The sequence below is a fragment of the Echinops telfairi genome, unplaced genomic scaffold, assembly GCF_000313985.2.
Source record: "Echinops telfairi isolate 266 unplaced genomic scaffold, ASM31398v2 ScPeMD7_2;HRSCAF=8, whole genome shotgun sequence".
Lineage (NCBI taxonomy): Eukaryota > Metazoa > Chordata > Mammalia > Afrosoricida > Tenrecidae > Echinops > Echinops telfairi.
In genome coordinates, this window is record NW_022103898.1 from 75887501 (window position 1) to 75911516 (window position 24016).

At 51.2% G+C, this 24016-nt stretch overlaps 2 protein-coding genes across 3 annotated transcripts; one reads left to right on the forward strand and one right to left on the reverse strand.

Moving 5' to 3' along the window:
* Nucleotides 1-1839: 1839 nt before the first annotated feature.
* Nucleotides 1840-6192, forward strand: DDIT3 (DNA damage inducible transcript 3). Its single transcript, XM_004700521.2, has 4 exons — nt 1840-1926; nt 4668-4715; nt 5383-5540; nt 5632-6192. Exons 3-4 carry the CDS (start codon nt 5403-5405, stop codon nt 5998-6000), a joined length of 507 nt encoding a protein of 168 aa, XP_004700578.1. The 5' UTR covers nt 1840-1926; nt 4668-4715; nt 5383-5402; the 3' UTR covers nt 6001-6192.
* MARS1 (methionyl-tRNA synthetase 1) lies at nt 6125-21279 on the reverse strand. 2 transcript variants are annotated; one of them, XM_045289384.1, is made up of 22 exons: nt 21156-21264; nt 19902-19992; nt 19657-19735; nt 19444-19578; nt 19051-19126; nt 18652-18824; nt 18396-18502; nt 16538-16654; nt 16197-16400; nt 13260-13461; nt 11320-11394; nt 10064-10234; nt 9799-9894; nt 9560-9677; nt 8987-9200; nt 7930-8061; nt 7734-7838; nt 7469-7655; nt 6774-6845; nt 6614-6637; nt 6442-6534; nt 6125-6336 (listed from the first exon to the last, which is right to left on the reverse strand). In XM_045289384.1, the coding sequence occupies exons 1-22, from the start codon at nt 21262-21264 to the stop codon at nt 6190-6192; spliced, it is 2727 nt and encodes a 908-aa protein (XP_045145319.1). In that variant the 3' UTR covers nt 6125-6189. The 2 variants fall into 2 exon arrangements, with proteins under 2 accessions (XP_045145319.1, XP_004700579.1); XM_004700522.3 differs by lacking the exon at nt 6614-6637 and having other exon boundaries at nt 21156-21279.
* Nucleotides 21280-24016: the final 2737 nt, after the last annotated feature.

Below are 24016 nucleotides of genomic sequence, written 5' to 3' on the forward strand. Positions count from 1 at the left end.
GCGCGCCACCCCTCCCCCACAACCCCCCATTAATCCCCAAGAGAACAAACACCCCACGCGGCCCCCCCTCCCCCGTGCTCCGCGGAAGGATCTGCGTCTCTGCACAGGCCACCGGTGGGCCAATCCCCGCCCGCGCCGGGGAGGGGCCCCTTCCAGAGACAGTGTGCAGGGGAGCCTGGAATGCCAGGTCCGGGAGGGGCCAGCCCCCAAGGATGAAAGTCGCAACTTGCCCTGCCCCGCCCCACAGGCTTCGCGGGCAGGGTGCTGGGACTTGACCCACCTCCCCAGGTCAACATGTCACAACACGACCTCAGCCTGTGAAGTCACATGACCTCTGTCTGTCAACTGACAACCAGGCCAGGAGAAACCATCTGGTCCAACCCATGCCGACCCCATTTACAGGAGGGGAAACGGAGAGATGGAGCAGTCTGGCCAAGAACCTGTCATTGCAACCACCACCTAGCCCGGCCATCTAGTCACAGCCGGCCTTGTGACAGTTTCTAATTAGACAAACTCTAGCTGCCCCCATGAGGGTATGACTGGAAATCTAACAAGCCACCACATGGCCTCTGTTTTCCACTTAAAGGCACAAGAAAAATATCTTGCATTTTGTACGGTGCTTTTTGTTCAAGCCGCCCCCAAGTTCACAGTACTCTCGTTTTATCTTCACAATTCATTATCTTTAATTTACAAACAAGAACAGTCATGCACGTTAAGATTCAGTGGCCAGTTAAGGGTCAGGATCTCTGGACAAGTGAAGGACAGACAGCTGAGGTTCTCGACATCCCACGTCAGGGCAGTCATGCGCTCAACTGCACCCACATGTCCCCAACTCTACTGGAGGTCACAACCCCCGACACCTTGGAAGCAGGAGCTTGTGTCTCGCTCGCTCCTCACAGCAGTGGGGTGGGGGGTCACAGGACTTGCTGCCTGGCACTGTGAAAAGGGCGGATCTCAGTCTTGTGAAGAACACAAGAGAGCTGTGGCGTGCGGGGGTGGTGGTAGATAAGTGGAGAAACCGTTGGGAATCGTGTCCACAGGGCAGAAAATAGGAATTCTGGCATGTTGAGGGCTCAACAGAAACGTTACAAAGATAGTCAAGGGTGGTCTCTTGAGAGAAGCTGAAGATGACCACCAAAAAGATTCTAGTATAAGGGCCCCTTTCTTCGGGGAGAGTTGGGGGTCCTTCCAAAAGACAATCCTAGCAAGTGGATGGAGACTTTCAAAGGGGGATGGTTCAAAAAACCTAATGTGATGGCAGAGAAGCAAGAAAGATGCTTGACATCAAACGAGGGCTGTAACCGCCCTTGAGAAAGACAAGCGGCAGTGAGGCTCACACCCGCAGAACGGGCTACTGCAGTGTAAGGGCAGCCACGGTTGATAGCCGTTGGGGCCGTTGGATGCCCGGAGCCGGCGCCCCGCCCTCCCTCCGCTCCTCTCCTCTCCCTCCCCTCTCCGCCCCCGGCCCCCTGCACCTCCCACCACCCTCGTCCCCCGCGCGTGCGCGCACGGACACCGGTTGCCAAACATTGCATCATCCCCTCAGCCTCCCCACCTCCAAGACTCCCCTCCGCGCGCGCGCATGACTCACCCACCGCCTCCGCGAAGCCGCGTGACCCGAAGTCACTTCCGGGTCCGACACTACGTCGACCCCCAAGTGGGAGGGAACGCAGAGGGAGGTGCCACGATTGTCTCCTGAGTGGCGGAGGTAGGAGGCGAGGCGGGGCCAGTGCCAGCGTGCCGTTCTCTGATTGGTAAGTTTTTTAAATTCCGCCCCCAAGAGGAGGGCAAGGCCGTATTAAAAGATCCCTGCTCTTTGCTTTGCGTAGGTTAGAGGTTTGAGTCTGAGAGTTAGAGCAGATCATGTTGAAGATGAGCGGGTGGCAGCTGCAGAGTCAAAATCAGATCCGAAATCTGAGGAGAAAGGTGAGTACTGCCTTCCCACCCGATGCCTTCCTCGGAGGCTGACCTCTGACGGTGGGGCATCCGTCCTTCAGGATGTGGCCCCATCCCCGCCACACGAAGTTAGTGATCTTTTGAATTCCTGGTTCGGGAGGGCACTATCCCGCACCTCTCTGAACGCTATCACCCCACTCCTGTCCAGAACAGCCCTGTTGCGTGCGAAGGCAGGCCACTGATTGCCCGTGGGAGAGACACATTGTCATCGGTTGCTGACCCCAGGCCTCCAGCTTAGGCCTTTCCGTGGGAGGCGGGGCAGCTAGACCGCCCCCCCCCCCGCCCCCAGCACTTAGAAGGCTAGTTGACCTTGGCTCCTGCCTCTGCTCCCTCACCAGCGGCCTTAATTACCCCACCCTCATTCCCGGCCCAGCCCCGTCTTGGGGCCAGCTTAAGCTGTGTAGGTGCCTGAAACTCAGGGACCCTCCACGTTAAGAAAGTGTCGGGCAGAGGACTGCGGACAGTAAGGGAGAGGATGTAGGTTTTCCCTTCCCTGCAGAGGACTTTGGACGTCCTGTATTGGAGAGCCAGCAGCCTGGATCTCTTGAGTGTGGGAAGCCATTTGGGGGTCTCCCCAGTGTATTGCCCTTCCCCCGGGATTGACCGTTGCTTGTCCCTCTCTTTGTGTCTCCCAACCACTTCATCTGTAATGGTTGCATCAGGCTGGGCCCCCTGTTTGGCAGTGCAGCCCTCTGGCCTTGGGCTGTACTGCTGATGAAAGCCATGCCCCACGCACTGGAAGGCAGAGGGTTCCCCGGGGAAGACAGCCCTGCAGAGAAATATTCAGGGCGATATTGCATCTCCAGTCCTCAGGGACAGGCAAACTGTGGCTCTTCCTCTGGGTTCAGGCTGCCTCCTCTCCCCTCTAAGAGCCATGGATCCCTGGGTGGTGCAAACTCTTACCTTGTGCCTCTGCTAACTGAAGGACTGCAGGTTCCAGTGCACCTAGAGGTGACTCCAAAGACCTGGTGACCTACTTCTGAAAGATGGACTATTGAAAGTCTAACCTTATAGGGTCGCCATGAGCCGGAACCAACTGGATGGCAGCTGATTTATGATAGAGCTCAGAGGGGATTTCACTTCATTTTGATCTGGTTAATGCTGGTTCACAGAACTGGCTTGCCAGTCAGCACATGCTATGTGAGTGCAGTCCTACAATGTAACAAGCCCTCTCCCCCTTGACAATATCCATGTATATTGTAACACTAGTTACATTTATTACAATGTGGCAACATTATCTTTATGTTCCTTTCTTCCCTCTTCATTACTCAAGTGTACTTGGCCCTCCCCGCCCCACCCCCTTACCACTGCTTTTTTAATAATTGTTGCCTTCTTGGTCTCAGACTCACATGTTTTATGTAGGGCTCCCCTGTTCCATGTGGCACTCTTCCGCTTCCCAAAAAGGTGAATTGTGGGCATTGGCTTGGTTAAAAAGTATCTCCGGGAGTTATTCATTCACTCTTAATAAATACTAAACCTACACTGTGTCAGGCAGTTTGGGGCCCTGGGCCACCTCAGTACAAAATGCCTGCTCTCAGCTCACATTTTAATGGGAGACACATACCTAATTAGGGAGAATGCTTAAAGCAGGGCTGTTTCACAGTTGTCAGGGATTCACTAAGGTGACTTTTCCCAAAAATGGGTATTGACCTCCAACTCATTGGTGCCAATGTGACCCTGAATACCTCCGATTCCGTAAGGGATGAGCAAGGAGGCAGGGTGCTATGTAGTACCTGGGAGGTAGTGCTGTCCTAAAAGGTCAGGTAGGCTGGAGGCACAGGTGGTTTTTAGTGGGGAAGGCCAGTGGTTGGATGAGAGTGGAAGTAAGGGATAGAAGGGGTGTGGTGGGAAAGGAGGGGCAAAAGAGCAGCAGATGGAGGTGGGGCCTATAAACCATTTTAAAGCCAATGGCTGGATGAAATGGGAAGCCCTTGATGGGTTTGACAGGCCTGGGTTTAGGTTTCCAAAGGCTCACTCTGGCTGCTGTATTAAATAGGCGGGGAAGAGATGCCAAGAACTGAAATTGGGAAAGGGGAAAGGTGATGGTAACCCGACCTAAACTGCAAACAGTGGAAATGAGAAGTGTTCAGATTCTAAATTTTCTTAAGAGGTTTAAGAATTTTTTGCTGATGGTTTGGGGGGTTATAATAGAGGAATCAATAATGATAGCAAATTTTTTGGCTTAAGCAGCAGGGATTCTCATTTATTGAGATGAAGACCTTGGAAGGTCAGGAATCTGGCTATGAACATACTAAGTTTGATAGGCCCAGGAGACGCCCAGAAGCAGATGAGATGGCAAAGCAGGCGGTTGGCTAAGTGGGAAATTCCAGAAGAGGCCCAGACTAGAAGTGTACATTTGGAGGATGTCAGTGTGAGGATGGCGTTATGGAACTGTCCCTTGATTCGGTCCCTTCCCTATGGTCTAGTCTTAGTCTTTACCCCGGCAAGATTTAGGCCTCCTTGAATGTGGAGAAAGCGGGGTTGGCCAGAACTTTGCTATTAGGTAATCATGTCTACAAATGTCAGCCCCTAAAAATAAAAAGTCGGGATTCCCTTTGTCCTTGGAAATGACTGTAGGAACCATGTGCTCTCCAGATCCACTCCCATGCCTTTACGACCAGGAGGGAGGCGGGACAAACAGGAAGCAGAAGAAAATGAAAACAGCCAGCTCTCCACCTAGTGCTGGCTAACCCTTCTCCTTGTTTCCCCAGTGTTCCAGGAGGAAGTGTATCTTCATACATCACCACACCTGAAAGCAGGTAACCTGAACCAACTTTCCCTGGGAATGCTATTTAGTCTTTCTTTGCTGAGAAGTTGTGGGTAGAAAAGGTGGCAGGGGAAGGGTTGGATTCCGAGCAACCTTTTGTTGTCAGGCCATGTCAACCTCCAAGGTTGACAAAATCATTAGACTCGTAGATCACACCCCAGGTGGAAGCTGGGCAGTCAGTGAGCAGTCAGCTCCCACCAGGTCAGTGGGTTTGTCTTACCAAGCCTCAGTTCTTACCAAGATTAGATTGGCCCTGAGGGCTGTCTGCCCAAGCACAGTGACCACACAGAAGGAGCTCAAACAGCCTAGTAACTGCTCCTGGCAACAACTCCACTGGGGTGTCCCAGGGAAGTAGAGAGCTCTTTGGATCCCCTAAAAAATTATGTCCAGGTATGCTGTATCTTCACATGCTGGGTCAAAACAAAGGAATACTAGTACAGACCCGGGGTGGGGGGTGGGGGGCATGTTTTAAAGGGTCAAGATAGTATTTTAGTGCACCATGTAGCTTCGGTCATGACTCTGCAGGAATAGTGTTAATAAGTGGCCATTGGCCATGTCCCAATAAAATTTTACATACAAAACACAGGAGACCATAGTTTGTAAACTGCTCGGCAGGTATTGGTCCACCTACTGCCACGCTGAACAATGTACTTTTCCAGATCCTGCTCCAGCTGCAGAGATGGAAGCTGAGTCGATGCCTTTCCCCTTTGGGACACTGCCCAGCTGGGAGCTGGAGGCCTGGTATGAGGACCTGCAGGAGGTCCTGTCCTCAGATGAAAATGGGGGGACCTATGTCTCACCTCCTGGAAACGAGGAGGTAAGGAGGCTAGGCCTAAAGCTAGCGAGGAGACATTAACCCTTCCCCTTCTCAACTAACAGCAACTTTACCTTTCCCGATTCCCTTGAAGGAAGCATCCAAAACCTTCACCACTCTTGACCCTGCCTCTCTGGCTTGGCTGACTGAAGAGCCGGGACCAACAGAGGTCACAAGCACCTCCCAGAGCCCTCAGTCTCCAGAGTCCAGCCAGAGCTCCCTGGCTCAGGAAGAGGAAGATGAAGACCCCAAAAGACCCAGGAAACGGAAGCAGAGTGGCCAGTTCCCAGCTCGGGCTGGGAAGCACCGCACAAAGGAGAAAGAACAAGAGAACGAGAAGAAAGTGGCTCAGCTTGCTGAAGAGAATGAACGGCTCAAGCAGGAAATTGAGCGCCTGACCAGGGAAGTAGAGGCAACTCGCCGAGCTCTGATTGACCGGATGGTTAACCTACAACAAACATGAACATCTGGGACCATCACTTCCCCACAGTGGCTACTGACCACTTCTCACTCGTGCCAACGTGACCCGAACACCTCGTACTCAATCCAGGGAAGGGTTTGGGTAGACAAAAAGAAGGGGTCTCAGCTTTGTAAATAGAGATTGTACATTTATTTATTACTCTCCAGATCCATTAAAGTGAACCATGTTCTCTCACTTTTTCTTCTTGCCTTTTGGGGGATCAAGGGGTTTCCCCTCCGCTAGAGCCAACTGCTTTTTTAGCTCCAAAAGTTTAGCTACCTCTGCAGCCACCTGGTTCTTGTCGGCCTTTTGCGCTTTCAGTTCTCGCACAATGTTGCCCTTAAGGAATTGGGTGGAGAATCAACAATGAGGTCAGGCTAGGAAAGGGCAGGCCCGGTCGTCTATTCCTGGCTCCCCAGTCCCTCCAGGGCTTCAGCTTCCTACCTGCTTTGTCACTTCATCCACCAGCACCTGTAGCTGCTGTGGCCCGGCTGTTGGAACAGTCTCTACAACTGCTGGCTTTGGGGTGGCTTTTGCCTAAAGAAGAGCAAGAGTGGTAAGGACCCCGACCTCAAACATTCCCCCCTTTTCCTACCACAGCTCAGAGAGCGATTACCTTGAGCTCCAAAGACTCCTCTAGCTAAGACAAGAAAGAGATGCTATTAGGTGAGGAAACAGCAGTGAGGCCAAAGATGGAGGGAGTGATGAGGGAGGGCTACTTAGCCACTAAGGAGATGGTGCTGGCCGAGAGCTGGCTCGGTCCTTCGTATTCTCACCTGGCCCCCTCCAAAGCGCTGCTTCAAACTTTCAATCTGGTCGTTTTCCAGTTTTTGGAACAAGGGGCTTATCTGTGGGAGGGGGAGAAGAATCCCAAGTCACTCACCCATTAGGTATCAACCCTACAAAGCTAGAGAAAGGCCCTCTCCAAACCCAATGGCCAACATTTCAAGAACCAACAGAGTCAGAAGAAAGTACTAAGCGAATGCTTGTAGGTTGCAGGAGACGTGGAAACAGCACTGCCATGGGATGAAAATCCAGAGTATGATGGTAAGGCTTCCCAGAAGTTGTAGGGCTATCCTGATTTCCACATCATCCCCTGGCACAGGAAGGAGCTACCCTGGGTTCTCCTTGCCAGTTAGCATCATAGAGGCCACGTGACCACAGTGATCCTTCAAACAGCTTCTGTATGGCTCTGGGGACACGGGTGGGCAGAGATGCTTTCCAAACATCTACTCCCCACTTGTTTGTGCCCGGTACTGGGTTCCAGGCTGCTAAGCAAAGAGAACGGGACTTCTGAACCAATTCCAAAGTATGCCCAGGCACAGGCAGAGTGGGGAGTGGAGAGGTTCCAAGAAGAGGGTCAGAGCCCCAAGTTGGGGAGACTGTCAGCTCTCAGACCCCACTCCAAAGGCTGGATGGCAAAGCTCGGCATTTTAGGAGATGGTGGCCCTTCCAACTCGTAGGGACCTACAGTGCCAATCTGGTGTCCTGCCCGCAAGATGCAAAGGAAGGCTGGGGGCAGAAAGCTGCAAGCTGGAGGTGGGAGCTGCAGTTGGGACTGGATGGTGGCGCTGACCGTCGGCATGTACGGCTGGATCATGATGGACAGCAAGGCAGCTATGTTTACTGCCAAGCCTGTCACTGTGCCTGCCCGTTGCCTGGGAGGAAGGAGAGCAGCTCATCAGAACTTCCAGGACACAGATATGGGGCCCTTACCAGCCCTGCCCATTACCTACCGGTCAGCCTCGTTGCCTTTGATCCGCTTCCAGGGCTCATTCACCTGAATGTACTGGTTGCCATGGCGAGATATGGTGAGGATGCTGCGTAAGGCATCCCGAATCCTGGGAAGGGAGAGGGCAGGCCCAGGTGTGTGAGACTCTATTTGCCAGCAGACCAGGGATGTGGGGCACAGGACTAGTCCAGGTTATTTACCTCGCCTTCTCCAGAAGCTGGTGATAGTGCCGGACCTCCAGAGTGATGTGGGCCACCAGGCGCCGATCATCTGAGGTAAGCACCATCTCTGGCACAGCGCCCCCAAAAAACTTCGACACAAACATGCCAGCTCTTGGTGGTCAGGAAGAACAGAAGCAAAATTCATGTCTTAGTTTCCACCATTCTGCACCGTCTCCAGATTCCTGCCTGAAGGACTCACTCCTCCAGGCTCCCCACTCGCTGGAGGCTGAGAGTCACTCCTCGGTCCCCAAAGAAAATGACTCCATACATAAGCAGACATCTCGCACAGAGCTATCCTTTTTACTTAAAGAAACTGTCCGTTGTATTGTTCAGTCAGTGCTCAGACGATCGAGATGAATACATTGAGCATGCATTCTATCAAATGAAACTTCCAGTGCAGTCTGTGGTTACTGGCCACGGCTGAAAGGGTGGCTGGTGGGCTCCACTAAAGGCCTGAGACACAAAGGGAAGGACCAAAACTCGTGAACTACAGAAGCTATTTATTCAGAGTGGCTGAGCCGGAGGGCGGCAGAACCCGCCTGCCCCTACATCACAATAATCCTCCTGCAGCTTCACTGAAGGAGCCCTGATGGTACCGTGGCTTATGAGCTGGGCTGCTCATCGCAAGGCCAGCAGTTCGAAACCACCAGCTGTTCCCCAGGAGAAACACGAGGCTTGCTACTCTGGGAAAGAGTTGTCTCAGGATCCCACAGGGGCAGTTCTACCCTGTCCTATAGGGTTACCTCTGAGTTGGAGTCAGATGCGATGTGTTGGCAATGAGGTTTGGTTTTTTGGGGTTTTTTTTGGTCACCCTAGCTTGTCAGCAGTCTACAGGTGGACTTTGTTGCTAGGAGACGGCACAGCACGGGGCTCAATCACATCGTCCGTGCATGCCATGGACGTTCTAGTGGACAGAACGCAATCTTCCACAATGCCTTCCCTAGCCCGCCTGCACACGGAGCTCTCCCTGCGCCCCGCCCCCAGGAGCTGAAGAGAACCTCTGCAGATTCTGACCCTCTGGCCGAGTTCTTTGTACCTGTTGATGAAGTTGCCCAGGTTGTTAAGCAGCTCAGAATTATTCTTGAGTAGCATGTCTGTCCAGGAGAAAGCACTGTCCTGGCCTTCGGGCCGTATGTAAAGCAGGTAGAAGCGCCAAATGTCGGCAGGGATTCCTGTGTCCTGGGCCATGTCTCCAAACACGCCCACACCCCGGCTCTTGGAGAATTTCCCATCCTCGTAGTTCAGGTACTCTGGATCGAGGAGGAGGAGAATCACCTGCTCAAGCCCCAGCCTTCCCTTCCGGACCCACCAGCTCCTTTCTTCTTCCTCAGCCAACTAGGGGGCCACTTCTCCTTGAGGAGCTGGCCTGTGCTCACGTCCCCTCCATTCTACCCTCTCCCCCTCACTGTACCTGTTAAATCATCAAATTTTAGCTTTAAATCTTTTGCTTTCTTCAGGTTCCTATTCCCCCTTTTTACCGGATTGGGTTCTCAGCCTCTTATTTCCTGTTTTATCTCAGCTCCCATTTGAAGGGCTAGCACCTCTCCTTCCAAACCCCCCCAGAGCTCATCCCTCAGGAGCATCTCCATCACCACTCTCCCACCATCACCTGTCGCAATTAGGTGGCTGACCAAGGTGTAGTTCTCATCAGTTCCTAGAGCTGAGCAAGGAAAGACTAAGCCGTGGAAGGGAACATTATCTTTGGCCATGAACTGATACAGGTCCACCTACAGGAATAGATGCACAGGGAGAAAGATCTCCTGTGACCTCCTTCAAAGACTCAAAACAGACCAAACAGCCAGCCCTCATCCCCCAGCACGCCCCTCCCGCTGCCCAAGAACCGCTCACCTGCTCTGGGTTCTTCCACCATCTTTCCCACTGGTCTGTGTAGTTGGCTGTGATGGACAGGTAGCCAATAGTGGCATCAAACCAGACGTAGAACACCTGGATGTCCAGGACAAGATGGCAGGATGACAGAGCACAGGAAGAACTCACCAACCACCGTCTCAGAGTGACCGAAGTCATAGGCAACAACAGTTTATTCTGCTAGCCCAGGGTCTAAACCCCAACGTTGAATCCTCTGGGCTCTAAGTAAAGGTTAGAAGCGTTTTACCTTATCCTCGAATCCTTTTAAGGGGACAGGGGTTCCCCATTTGAGGTCCCGTGTTATGCAGCGTGGCTTGAGGCCATCCCGAAGCCAGGACCGAATGATGAACCGGGCGTTGGGGGTCCAGTCGCTGCCAGGCAGCACCTTCCCCAACCACTTCTCCAGTCGGCTTTCTAGCTGGGTGGGCAGAGAGGGCGACTCAGTCCCACACATGCTTTGCACAGGGTAAGTAGGTTCGACTTTAATGCAGTATAGTTTGGCAATATATGTAGCATTAAAAACTTTAAATTCATGCACTTTGACTCAACAATTTTAAAGTATTCATAAAAGCATTCAACAGGAACAGACAATAGTGTAGCAATGTAGAGTGCACTATTTGTCAGTGCAAGAAGATGATAGAAACTCATGGTCAGGAAGAGGAAAGCAATAGGCTAGGTCAAGACAACGAAATGTTCATAAAGTGATCCGACAGAAGGAGACAGACATATATATATATATAGTAACATGGGGAAAAACCTCGGTGCTCATTACTAGGGACATGAAGCAACATGTAAAACAGTAGCACGTGATACAGTGAAATCCTCATACAAATAAAACAACATCCAGGTTAATAACCCAACCAAATTGACTGGAGTAGGTTCAGCTGGATTATCAGACTCAGTTCTGACTCATGCGACGCCGTGACAGGGTTGATGGAAGGGGCCTGGGTGCACAGTGGTGAAGCACTCAGCTGCTAAGCCGAAGGTCAGCGGTTTGAGCCCATCAGCAGCACCCCAGAAGAACTATGGGCAAGTCTACCTTTGTAGATAAAAGTCCCAGTCACTCCACAGTGCAACCCCAGAAGAAGTACGTGGACAAGTTGACTTTGTAGAGCCAAGCCCCAGCCACGCCCAGTGCAATTCTACTTGGCCCTCTGGGGCGCCTAAGAATGGGCATCGATTTGACAGCAATGAGCTTGCTTTGGGGATTTTCTGAGGGGAACATTACAAAAGCCTTCCACTAGGCCTCCCATCCACAAAACGGCTGAGATTAGCAGCTGAATGCACTCACAAACCTACACTGGTTAAGATGAGGAAACTTCCCAAAGTTTGTGGAAAAAGAGAATTAGAAGTAATTGCATTTCCAGCCACCTTCTGAAGCACTGACTCCTCATCAACTGCCTCGTTCTCTGACAGCTGGTACTTACAGTTTATATTTGCGCCTGGCTGGGCAGAGGGCGCTGAAGGGGCTGCCCAGGAGAGGCCAAGGAAAGGTCTACTTACCTTAGGCAAGTCCAGGAACAGGTGTTGGGAGGTTCTCACCACAGGACACGATCGACAAACTTTACACTGAGGCTTCTGTGAAGGCAGAAGCAAGAGACAGGGTGGACCCATCAGGACCAGGGCTGTGCTCCCCCTTCCCCCCCGGAAGCTTACCGGGAAGGGGGTAGATAAAGGGATGAGCCCCCTGGTTTGCCCTGTCCTTAACTTCATGCCCACACACAGCCGTCCTCAGTGCTGGAGCCTTCCCGGCAGTGAACTTGCAGGCACAAGTCTGCACTAACAGCATGTGCTCCTCAGTTCCACATCTCTAGCCTCCTACTCTGAAGACTCAAAGGCATTCTCAGCCTGAGCTCGGTTCAGACCTTCCCTGCACTGGCTGTGTGAGGGAAGGAGGCGGCCAGTGTCTGCCGTTGAGGAAAGTACCATCAGGTTAGGGAGAGGGCACCAGGTGAATAAGCGCAGGCCTGACAGGACAAAGGTCAAGGAATCCTGGCCCTGGACGAGACACACTAAAGAGGTAAGGCTAAGGGAGGACAGTTAAGTGGGGCTCATCAAAAGTTTCCAAGTGAGTGTTGATCTGGTTTCTGAAGGTGAAAAATTTAGAACACTTCTCCGGACCCCTCTCTTGTCCACCATGTGCCCACCACCTCCCACCTCCTGCTAAACTGTGAACGTTGATTGAGCACCTCAGACTTAAAGCCTAACCACAGCTCTACCCTTGGGCTAAAAGCTTGTTCTTCTCCACGTCTTCCCTGGTTTCGTGAACACTATGATTATTGGCTTGGCTGCTCCAAGTCCAAAGTTTGGAATTTAATCTCTTCCAACTTTCAGTCCATCCTGCTCGATCATCTTACCTCCAAAATCTCTCTCAAACCTACCCCACGCCCCAGCCCCCATATCTACTGCTAATAGCCCATCTGAGCCTCCACTGCCCCACTTCTGGACACCCCCTTCTCCATACAAATCACACACTCACTAGGAATCGGGGTTTGTTTGTTTTGCCAACAGCACAACCTCCTCACACATTAGCGTTCTATGCATGCAACATGCATTATGTGGAGGGTGTGTGTGTGTGTGTGTATCAACTATGCTACTACTCTAGCCTCCAAACTGGTGTCCACACCTTTTCTCAGGCGTTCCTCCCTCCATTCCCCACAAAGCAGCCTGCCATTCAGCTACAAATTCAGAACTCCCTTCAATGGCTTGCAAGGCTCCAGTATCCTCTCTCAGGCTCCCACTGCAATCCACCCACTGGCCTTCTTCACAATTCAAACGTTTCTGCTCTTTGCTGCCTCAGGGCCTTTGCATTTCCTGGTCCTTCAGCATAGTGCACTGGACCCCACTCCCTCTGCAGCTGGCTGGTTCCTGCTCTTTCTTCAGCTGAACTCTCGGTCAAATGATATGTTCTCAGAGGCCATCCCATAGTCACCTAACTTAAACTCTCTCTTCCTACAGACACCATTCCGTATGGCCGGAGGGTCTGTAATTATAGTCTTCTGTATTTTTTTAATGGCGATCATCCCTTCCCCTCACTAGCTAAATCCCTGCCCTACTCATTGTGATAGCCCAGCATCTAGAACTGTGACTGGCCTATTGTAGGGCTGTTGAATCAATCAGTAAGTGGCTAATCATGACTACCAGACGAAAGGGCATTTGTGGAGGAGAAGAGTCTAAACAGGCAGATCAGGTGGTCTGGAGCAGGAGCAAGGGTAGGGAACTGGAAATTCTACTTGTCCATTTCCTAGCTGAGGCTGAACACCCAGCATGCACAGTAGTATGTGTCAAAGGAACTGAAGGATGCGTTGGTACAACGGGCAAAGAAGACCACTGGTGAAGTCTTAGATGCTAAAATGAAAACCAACCCTGAATGGGATAAGCCTGGGAGTCCCTTGAGAGTAGGAATTGTTTCCTTCCAGGATCCCATGATGCTCTCCTCTCACCTTGAGCTCAATGGCATTGATGAGCTTCCCACACTTGTCACACTGGTCACCACGGGCCTCCTCATAGCCACAGAAAGGACAGACCCCCTCCACAAAGCGGTCAGCCAGAAAGCGGGCACAGCGTTCACATCGCAGTTGCTCCACAGTATCTTGTAGCACGAAACCTCGAGCCCACAGCCGCTGGAAGATGTCCTGGGTGATTCTGGTGAGGTGAGTGGGGAGCCATTGAGTGGCAGCTCAGAGGAAATGGTAAGCCCCAGCCTCCAAGCGCTCCACGCAACGACTCCACTCATCTAGGCGGTGCTCTGCTCTGCAGAAATCAGGCCGGGGGCCCTGACACAGAAGCTATCCTCAGGTCTGCAGGGAACATTCCTGGATGAGCCCAAGCCCTCCTCCCATTCCCCAACTGCCTGAACCATCTCTTCCCTCAACACTTGGGAATGTGTTTCTGCTGGAACTCCACTCTACCTGCCTTCTACTCAACATTAACCAAAATGTCCAAAAGGGTAGCACTGTCTGTTCTTGAACATGCCATCCCATTTAAAATCCATCAGACCAGCTTCTGAAGAGCAGAGTAGTGTCAGCTGGCTGACTCCCCACCAGGTCGCGTTGTTATAAGGATAGGTATTATAAAGAATTAGAATGAAGAGGATTCTAAAAGCTCATAGAAAATAAGTTTTATGAAAAATTATGCCCCATCCCACCCCAGAGGGATGATCAACAGAAATGTAGGTGAAGAGAGACAGCAGACAGTGTAAGATATGAAAATAACAATTTATGATTTATCAGGGATCCATGAAGGTGGGATGGTGGGAGAGGGAGGGAAAAAGAGGAGCTAACACCAAGGGCTCACACAGAGAAAAACACTTTGAAAATGATAATGGCAACATATGTACAGATGTGTTTGATGTAATTGGTGTATAGATTGTTGTAAGTGCTGTAAGTGTCCCCAATAAAGTGATTAATAAAAAGAAAAATGATGCATGGATTTCAGCATTTTTTCATACCAAATTAAGCTCATATTAGTGATCACATGTCTGAAGAGATATAGTTTGAGTGACAGTTTGAAAAAAGCCTTTATCAGAGCAATATGAACTCTGTTGAAATTGAAGCAAAAACAAATAGCAAATTCATAGGGAAGAATAATGAAATCACTGATGCTTTATGCAGTTTATGGGAATAATACCCAAAGAAATCAGTAGTTGACAAAGGGACGAGCTGCTACTGACAATGAAGCCCACAGCAGCCCACCAGCCAAGTCAACTTGCCGGGAAGCAATCTTGGCAGTGCCTGGATTAAAGAGGACAAATGATCATCAGCAGAAACAATAGCCAACACCACAGACATCTCAATTGGTTCAATGTACACAATTCTAACTGAAAAATTAAAACTGACCGATCTCTATGCTTGATGTTATGCTACAAGCAAGAACAGAGCCTTCAATGAACTCTCAAAGCAAGGAAGAGCAAGATCTTGCAGCATTTCTTAGAACCATGGTCACAGGAGCTGAAGCGGTTGAAGACGAAGCATGGTGAATGTAATGGCTACCGAGAGGTAGGAGGGGTTCAGGCAAAGTAAAAGTGTCTAGAGCGAAGGTCAAGGAAACCATTTTTGGTACGCTCAAGGCACTTGGCTTGACTTCCTGAAGTGCCAAAGAGTACCAGCTGCTTCTTATGAGCATTTTGAGAAAGTTAGCCAGAGCTTCAGTCTTGTGAAACACCCAGGGAGTGTTTACCAGAGCCCTGTGCCATGACACTACATTCCAATCATTCACTCAAGCGAGGCCAATTTTGACAGTTTCAATGAGAAAGCAGCCACCTTACAGCCCTGATCTGGCGCTTTCGGACTTCTTTTTGTTTCCTAACCTTAAAAACTTTTTAAAGGCAGTTAGTGTGAAAGAGATGATACTGACATAGCTCAATTCCCAAGATCCTCAGTTCTTCAGGGATGGACTAAATGGCTGATTTCACTCTTTACGACTGTCTTAACCTTGATAGAGCTTATGTTAAGGAAATGATATTTTAAATGTTTTACTTTTATCATTTTATTAGGGGCTCATACAACTCATCACAATCCATACATACATCAATTGTGTAAAGCACATTTGTACATTCATTGCCTTCATCATTCTCAAAACATTTGCTCTCCACTTAAGCCCCTGGCATCAGGTCCTCATTTTTCCCCCTCCCTCCCTGCTCCCCACTCCCTCATGAACCCTTAATAATTTATAAATTATTATTTTGTCATAGCTTGCCCTGTCCGATGTCTCCCTTCACCCACTTTTCTGTCATCCCCACCCCCACCCCAGGGAGGAGGTCACATGTAGATCCTTGTCATCGGTTCCCCCTTTCCAACCCACCGGCCCTCTACCCTCCCAATAAAATGTTTTATCTTTTAATTACACTTTTCTGCAAACTTTTTGAAGCCCCCTCGTGTTAATTAAAAATGAACGGGAGGCTTGGGAGGGAATGTTTTAAGACCTTGTGGCAGACAGGGAGGAGAGAGGTAGGCAGTAGAGATAGAAGCCTCTCATAAGCCTAATTCCTGGTTGGCTTCCACACACAAAGGATCTACTTGTCTGGAACTCGCATCAGGATCACATTCACATCCTAAGTATAAGAGAGGAGCCCCTGGGTGGTGCAAGCAGCTGCCAACCGAAAGGCTGATGGTGCACAACCACTCCGATGCACTTTGGCAGAAAGGTCAGGCTAACAGCTTGTGATAAACCAGCCAGTAAAAGCTCTATTAGAAAGCCCTATGGAGTGCACAGCTATTCTGAAACACATGGGGTTGCCATGAATGGGATTCAATTTGAAGGTAGCTGATACGTTTAAGGGAGGTTCCTTGATGGTCACCCTTGCTCCTACCAGGCTATTCTCAATGCCCCAGTCCCAGCCAGCACCCCCACTGATGCCTCTCGCGCCACAGGACACCTACTTGGTTTGCTGTGGAGTAGTGGTGCGACCAAAAATATCAAAGGAGATGTTGAACCAGCGGTAGATGTTTGCATGGATGGCATGGTACTTGTCACAGATCTCTTGGGGGGTTAGGCCCTCCTCCATCGCCTTGGTCTCTGTCGCTGTCCCATACTCATCTGTCCCACACAGGTAGAGCGTGTTCCACTGGCGGAGGCGTGAGTACCTGAGAAGGAATTTGGTAGTCAACAGGAATGGGGGGGCCCATCCCAGCTGCCCCCTGGTCCCCAGGAGCCTTCCAGCTCCGACCCTCAACGATCTGTGTCCTCAGGGCCCACCCAACCTCCTGGCAGTGGGTACCACCTGGCAAAGACATCAGCACTGAGCACACAACCAATGATGTTCCCCAGATGCGGGACGTTGTTGACGTAAGGAAGGGCGCTGGTGATGAGCACGTTCTTCTCTCCCGCCACAGGCAACCTGGTCAGGGAGGCAAAGGGAAAAGGAGCAATGGGGAAGATGCCAGAGCCAAGACAGCGCCCGGACAACCCAACACAGGTCTGTTCTCCAGCCACAGGGTCATGTGCAGTCCCGAAGTATTCTGAAGTCTTTCCCAGGGGCCCAAGCGATTCCCCACAGGTCCATAAGCAGAGACTGGCCCACAGCGAGCAAGCCTCATCTCCTGCTACCAAGAACCTCATTCCAACATGGATCTGTCTCCCACCTCACAGTCGCACCTGCTTTGTTTCCCTGTGGGGGTAAGGCCAACCCCCCACAATTAATCACAGGCTCAATTGTACGGTTGATATTTATATATTATAATAAAGTCATTGAGAGCATGAGAAATACAAGAGATTGAAATAATGGAGTCAGACACTTTTCATGGTGGCATGCGCACCTCAGCCCTGCCTGGTGGCCCACGTGGAGAGAGGGGGAAGGGAAGGAGGACAAGGGGAAAGGGAACAGAGGAGTGAGGAGGAGAGGAGGGAGAGCCGACAAGAGGCCAAGGAGGGAGCCCAAGAGAGCTCTTTATTGCTAACCCAGACCTATATACTTTGGGGGGAGTACAAGCCCCCTAATTACAGGTAAAGACATACGTCACAGGAAGGGGTTGTACTATAGGTATACATCAATGAGAGGGCAATCTAGGGATATACACACAATAGGAAGAGGAGGGATTGGGGCTACACATGTGACAAGATGGGCGGATCCTAAATTCAGGATGGCGGCCTAACTTATTATGCCACTGAGGTTTGACCTGTTCTCTGGATCTCCATAGAAACCATTATCAGTAGGGTATAAACCCCACCTACAGGGATCAGACTAAGGGTCCCAAGCCTTTAGGGAGTAGCCCATTGTCCTTAACAGCAGGGAGCAGGGCCTACCTGTGGTGGGAGCAGTCTGGCAAATGACTACCTTCAGGGAGGATGTCTCTAAGCATCTGACCTCCCACCATATGCTGGCAAATAGCCTCTGATGTTTGGCAAGTCTTTGGGGGAAACAAAGCTGGGGAAGTCTCTTTATAATCCCACATTTCTCATTAGCTCACTTTTGGGCTCAGACTGCCTGAGCCTAAGTGGGGGCAGACTTTCCAAGTCGCCAACACACGCTACTCCTGGGTCTCCAAAGTCCAAGAGTGCTTGCCCAGTGCTGCCCTAGGCCCTGGGAGAGCATTCCCTCCAGCCACTGTCAGGAGCCCTCACAGCTCGGTTGACAGGTGTTAACAGTTCCTTCTGTGCTTCTTTCAGTTGGTCTCCCCTCATACCACGTCTGGGATGTCTTCCTGGCCTCACCCACTTCAGCAGGCATCAATTCCACAGCCACCTCTCTACCCCGCCCACCCCAATACCCTACTACGCTCCTCCCTAGTCCTGCCATGCACTTGCTATCTGAAGTCACTCAGTACTTCTTGGGGCTCCAGTCCAGCCCAGCCACACACAGGCTGCACCCACCCTCACCTGCTTAGCACTGTCACCACTCCAGGGTTCCTTTCATCTTGCTGACCCTTCTCAGCCATTCTCACCGCTCCATCACCTACCATGCCCCTCCACCGTGAGAGGTCACTGATCCCCCCCAATTAGCTGCTGCAGCCACTTCCTGGAATGTCCACAGCTGCCTCGCCCAGAAATGTGATCTCACTCACGTCTGCATTCATTGGCTTTTCTCCCCCTAACTGAGCACCGTAGCTTCCACATCAGAAACCAAGCCTGTGTCCACTCACACTGGTTTTTCCTGGGGCCGCAGTGGGGGCAAGCTTTCCAAGCCCTTCTCCCACGCAGTGACAGCTGCAGCAATCTCCTCCTCAGACAGGGTAGCCAGTTCCTCCTCCTATGAAGAATGGACAGAATCCCTGATCAGGTGGTGGAAGCCCTCCCCTGTTCTCAAGGAACTGACTGTAGGTAGTGGCCATGCTCAAAGCCCCGCCCTCCTCCAGCGTCAGGCTCTGTCTCTGAGGAGCGTGCTGCTCTGTTCCAGACCTCAGGCTCATTGCTGACAGCACCGTCCTGAAGCGGCTTGGGCAGGGGCTGCTTCTGCAGGTAGGGCCGGAGGGCCAGGGCACCCTGCTGCTTCAGCACAGTCTCTGCAGCTCGCTGACAAGGTTCCTGGGTGCTCAATGCCTGGAACCAGCTGCGCAAGGCACCCAGCTCCTCTGTGGGCAGGGCAGAAAAGGACGTCAGTGAGTACAGGGGGTACTCAGAATGGGTAGGAAGGCATCAACCCCCTGTGCTTCTTCACCAGTTCCTCTAGTTGCCTTTCCGAGTTCCTCTACCAAGCTGCCTCCCAGAGAGAACTCAGTACCCTGCTGCCACGCCGTGACTCCCAACATGGAGCTCCTGGGCCGGCTCGGGAGTGCCAAGATAATGCGCAGTACTCACCAGGAAGGTAGGCGGGGTCTTGGAGTAAGGGGTACAGCGCTCCCCATAAAACAATGTCAGCTAGCGATTCTGCCTCCTTGATTGGGGGAAGAAAAGGTACACAGGTAGGACAAAATATTCCCAAAGACAATAATAAGCAACAAGCTCTAGGTGTCAAGCACTGGGCTAGATACTTGACCTGGTCTCACAGAATTGGGTCACAACCCAATGAGGCGGGCACTAAGGGAAGTAACATCGAGGACCACAGAGGCTAAGGCATTTATCAGGGTTACCAAGTGGGGACTTTTTGGCATTTGAACACTCTGGATACAGCCTCTCCTCTTAACCTTTATGTCAGACAGCCTTCCCCACTCCCCACTGCCCCCCAAAGCCCGATTTCAAGGTCCAACTCACCCCAGTCAGAAAAGGACAGCTCTGTCGACTCAAGCTGTGGTCAATGTGAGTCAAGGCTCTCCGCATGAGGCCAAGAACATCTTCTCCCTTCTTCCCTTGAACCACTAAATAGTGCAGGGCAGCAGACAAAGCTGGCTAAAATGTAGGGGACACAGGTCAGGAGGGCCCTGGAAAGCCTGCCACCCAACCGCCCACCCCGTGACTCATTCCCACCTGCAGCTCCACCGCTTCCCATTCCAGCCACTGGTCGGTGAGGTCATCTTGTTCCCAGCCAGATAACAGAAAGAAATATCTGCTCAAGGAGCCACAAAAATTGCAATTGGAGGGACCCGTTTGGCCAGCTTACATCAGGATCATCTCTTTTTACCCCCCAGTCATGCAGCTGTTGCTACGAAGGCCACACACAGGACAGTCAGCCCCCTCCCTGAGCCGGTAGGTCAGTCCACAAAAACACTGACCGGCAGATCGCACTGGTGGAGAAGAGGTAGTTGCCACTATCCAGCTGCAAGACAGGAACCCGAGGCCTGGTCAGGAACGGGACCACACGCTCTAACACAGGAGAGGGGGAAAAGGCGGGCGAGTAAATGCTGTGTGGACTTAGGATCATTTCACATTGTTCACGGTAAACCGAATGGGCAGCCTCAACCCGGGAGGTTGCAGGATGGGACCAGTGAAAGGGGGTGGGCTTAGAATGAGCTGGAAAAGCCAGCAGGTGTTCAGCTGAGGGTGGCAGCTGGAAACAACAGATGGGGACTGCAGGGAGGAGGGGTGACACTGGGACAGGGGTGCAGCCAAGAAGTGGTCCAGCTGGGCACAATGAGGCTATCTTACACATGACCTAAGAGTGGGAGAACGAAACTACAGGGCTGACAAAAAGAAGCTCTTCAGAGCTGTCGGACAAAAAGAGAAGAGGTAAGTCCGAAAGCGTGTGTAACCCGTTTAGGGACAGAGAGGAAGTTCCTAAGAACAGCAAAAGGGGGCCCGGGTGGGTTGGGCATGCTACCGACTAATGCTTGAAAGGAGGTCCTGGCAGGTAAGGGAAAAGGCTGGGAAGGGGAGCAGGGGGTCACCGGAAGATGAAAGTTGGAGGAGAACCCACTGTGGAAGTCAATTCCGACTTACAGCGACTACACATAGGGTCTCAGAAGCTGTAAATCTTTTCAGGGGCGGACAGCCTCATGTTTCAATGGTGGTGGGGAGACCGGGGGTGGGGGTGGGGGTTTGAATCGCCAACCTTGCGGTTAGCAGTCCAACGCTTACCGATAGCGCCACCAGAGCGAAGAGTAATTAGGGGGATGACTGATTCCCTGGTGACGCAGCACTTAAAGCACTCAGCTGCTAAACAAATCAAGGATTCGAATTCCGCAGCTGAGGTCGGGCAAAAGATTACATACGACAGATGTGCTTGACACGATGGATGGATGGAGATAAGAGTTGTACGAGCCCCCAGTGAAATGATTTTTTTTTAAGTTACAATCTTGAAACCCTACGAGGCCGTTCCACGTGGCCGCTGTGAGCGGGACTCACGCGACTGGACGGCTGTGAGGTTTGGGACTGATGTGTCTGGGAGCAGGGAGAAGGTGGGGTGGCCAAAGGTAAAGGGGGAGGAGGTGGACAAGGGTACGTGATGGGGAGACCAACTGCGGAATCAAAGGCCAGGCGTGCTAGGTCCAGGGCCCTCCGCATCCATCGCCCACCATCAGCCCGAGTACCTTCAGGGTCGACAGTGCTGATGAACAGTTCTGCTCTGCCCCGGGCCCTGCTGGCCGCGACCAGCACGGGCAAGCTCCCCGGCGCCCCCGGGCTCACAAACAGCCTCATCTTGCCGAGTGCCCCACGCTGACGCAACCGGAAGCCAGCTCCCGCTTCTGCGCGGAGCGGCCGCCGCAAAGCACGCTGGGATATGGAGTTCTAAACGATGCTCTTCGCGCCGCCCCCCAAAGGCGGACTATTTGTCCCATCATGCAACACTAGGACCCCGGAAGCGGGTATCATAGAGATGGAGACGCCGTCGACGCAGTACTAGAGCGGCAGTTTTTGCTGAGAGGGTTGAGATGTTGGCGTTTCGGGTTGGGCGACCCTTAATGCAGCTAGCGGGCAGTGACGGAAACCACCCCCTTCTTCTCTGGTCGCGGCCCAGGACAAAGTGGCGCTGTCCTGACAGCGGATAGTCGCTGTGGGACTCTCCACTCCATGGTGCTCAGAATTTTAAGATTTGGAAGTCGCAATCTGCTTACGTTAGTGACAAACTGGAAATCGATGTGGACGTCCTAGCAGTCAAAACCTGTGACTAATTAAGATACTAATTTATTACCAGTCTTCAGATTATATGAAGCTCAACGTTTTCCCAGGCTCCTAAGGCTCTTTACGGGGGGTGAGGAGATGGTGGGGCAAAGGTCAGATTGAAGGGAAGTAAGAAGGTGATGAGTATATATTATGCGAGGAAGTGTAACTGAGTAATTGAGAAAGGGAACTTCTTGCTGATCTTTGTATCCTTGGTCAGCAAATCAAAAATATGTATTTAAGTACCTGCTGTAAGAGCAATTAAACTGATAAACTCATGTGGTAGGCACTGTTCTAAGCACTTCATTTCTTTAACTCCCCAATCCTAAGAAGGTCCTCGGGCTTTTCAAACAAGATTCTGTGAAGGCATTTTTGGAACCTCTGAAGCCCTGAGCATGCCATGCTGGGCATGCCTCCTGCAGACATTCCAGGCCACAGCCCAGTTGGCCTCAGCATTCCAAGCACCCCCACCAAGGTGCCAGAGTGAAGCCCTCCAGACCAGTCCACCTGCCTACTGACTATCACCAAGTGATGCTAGTTCATGCCACATGGAACAGAATCACCCACTGAAACTCTACCCAAAATTCTGCCCTTAAAATTGTAGGCTCTAATGAAATGGTTCCTAACAACCCTATGAGGACAGAGTAGAACTACCCCTGTAGGTATCTAAGACTGTGTACAGAAGTAAAAAGCCTTGCCATTCTCCCTCAGAACAGCCGGTGGTTTCAAACTGCTGACCTTGTGATTAGCAGCCCAGCACATAACCCACTACACCACCAGAGTTCCTATGAATCAGAATTGACTTGATGGCAGTGAGTTTGAGCTCTGAATGAAATGATAGGTTTTTTGTTTGTTTTAGTTTTTTAACAAAAAAACTCCTATGACATAGTATGGTACAATGTGTTGCTTTTACATGACCTTTCGAGCTATAGCCTTACAATTCCCACCAAACTGACCAATCTGCTTGTTAGGGTCCCATATACCTTATTTGCATGGTCCCACCACTACAAGGGTGCCATGAATCTTGGTGGGCCACAAGCACCTTATCTGGACAGTACCACCCAATCTTTTGGTGAAACCACTTGCCCCTGAAATAGCAAACTGCATAAGGGCTACAAAGTATGTGTAGAACATCAGGGGTTGTGATCTTAGTAAACAAGTGAGAGGTGACCTTGGAAATGTGGAGAAGCCTGGAGCGAGAATATGGAGGCTTCTTTGTGCAGGCAAGTGCATTAGAGCTTAAATTCTGAGCACCAGGATTGCTGAAGGCTGTGGGTCACAATGAGAGCCCCAAATCCACTGTTGAATTTCCACATAGATTCTGCGTCCAGTGAATTATTGCTGACCACTGACTCGGGACTCAGCAGTTTGAGACGCTTTGCCCTCAGGTAGCATGTGTTTAAAAGTGGATTGCTAGTACTCTCCTTGACAATGCAGGGAGGGGCAGCCTAGCCCTTAGGGACTTCCCTGGGAGTGCCCCTGATGGAAATTGGAGTACTGGGATTCCCATAGTCATGAGTATGTCCTGACTGCCTTGGCTAGATGACCCTGAAACAATTCTATAAGTGTTTCTACCTGCAATAGTGTGACCATGCTAGTCATGGTCCCTTTCCCGATTCTATAGTCCCACTTGCAACAGCGATGAATGGATCTGCCTCAACCCTGATTCTCTGACAGTTCTCTGTGTTCTGTATAAGTGGCTGAGTGGACACAAGCATGGTCTCACGCTGACAGTCTTCCTCATCTGGATGATTTGTCTTGGCCTTGTTTAAGATTTCATAAATATGTCCCCATAAATTATATTTGAATTTGGGGGTTGTTTTTCTCTCTAGGACACAAATCTTTCAAGAAGTTTAAGAATTCTAAGAGAGAGAACTGGAAGTCCGTAGAAGATGGTAGAGATTTGGATTCAGTTTCAGTACTACTGGAAAGGAGTCAGTAATGAGAGTGGGGCAAGTGCTTCAGAGAAGACAGAAGAGGCTGGGATTCTAGCAGTAAACATCAGGTGACCAGATGAATAAATGAAGGACTGGCACATGAGTGAAAGCAGCTCGGTCACTTTCAAAGGGAGAAGGAGGCATTGAAGAGTAGCTCTCACCATGTGTTGAACAGGGAGCAAACAGGAGAAAGAATACTGAGGCAGAATCCCAGTACTGGCAACCCAGCCCTGAGCTCAGGGAAACAGCCTGACTATCCCCATCCTCACTTTTCCAACCCCACACAAAGCCTCACACCCTCACAGGGTGTCTCAAAGGAATTGAGCACAAGAGGGAATTTGTGGGTCAGGAAA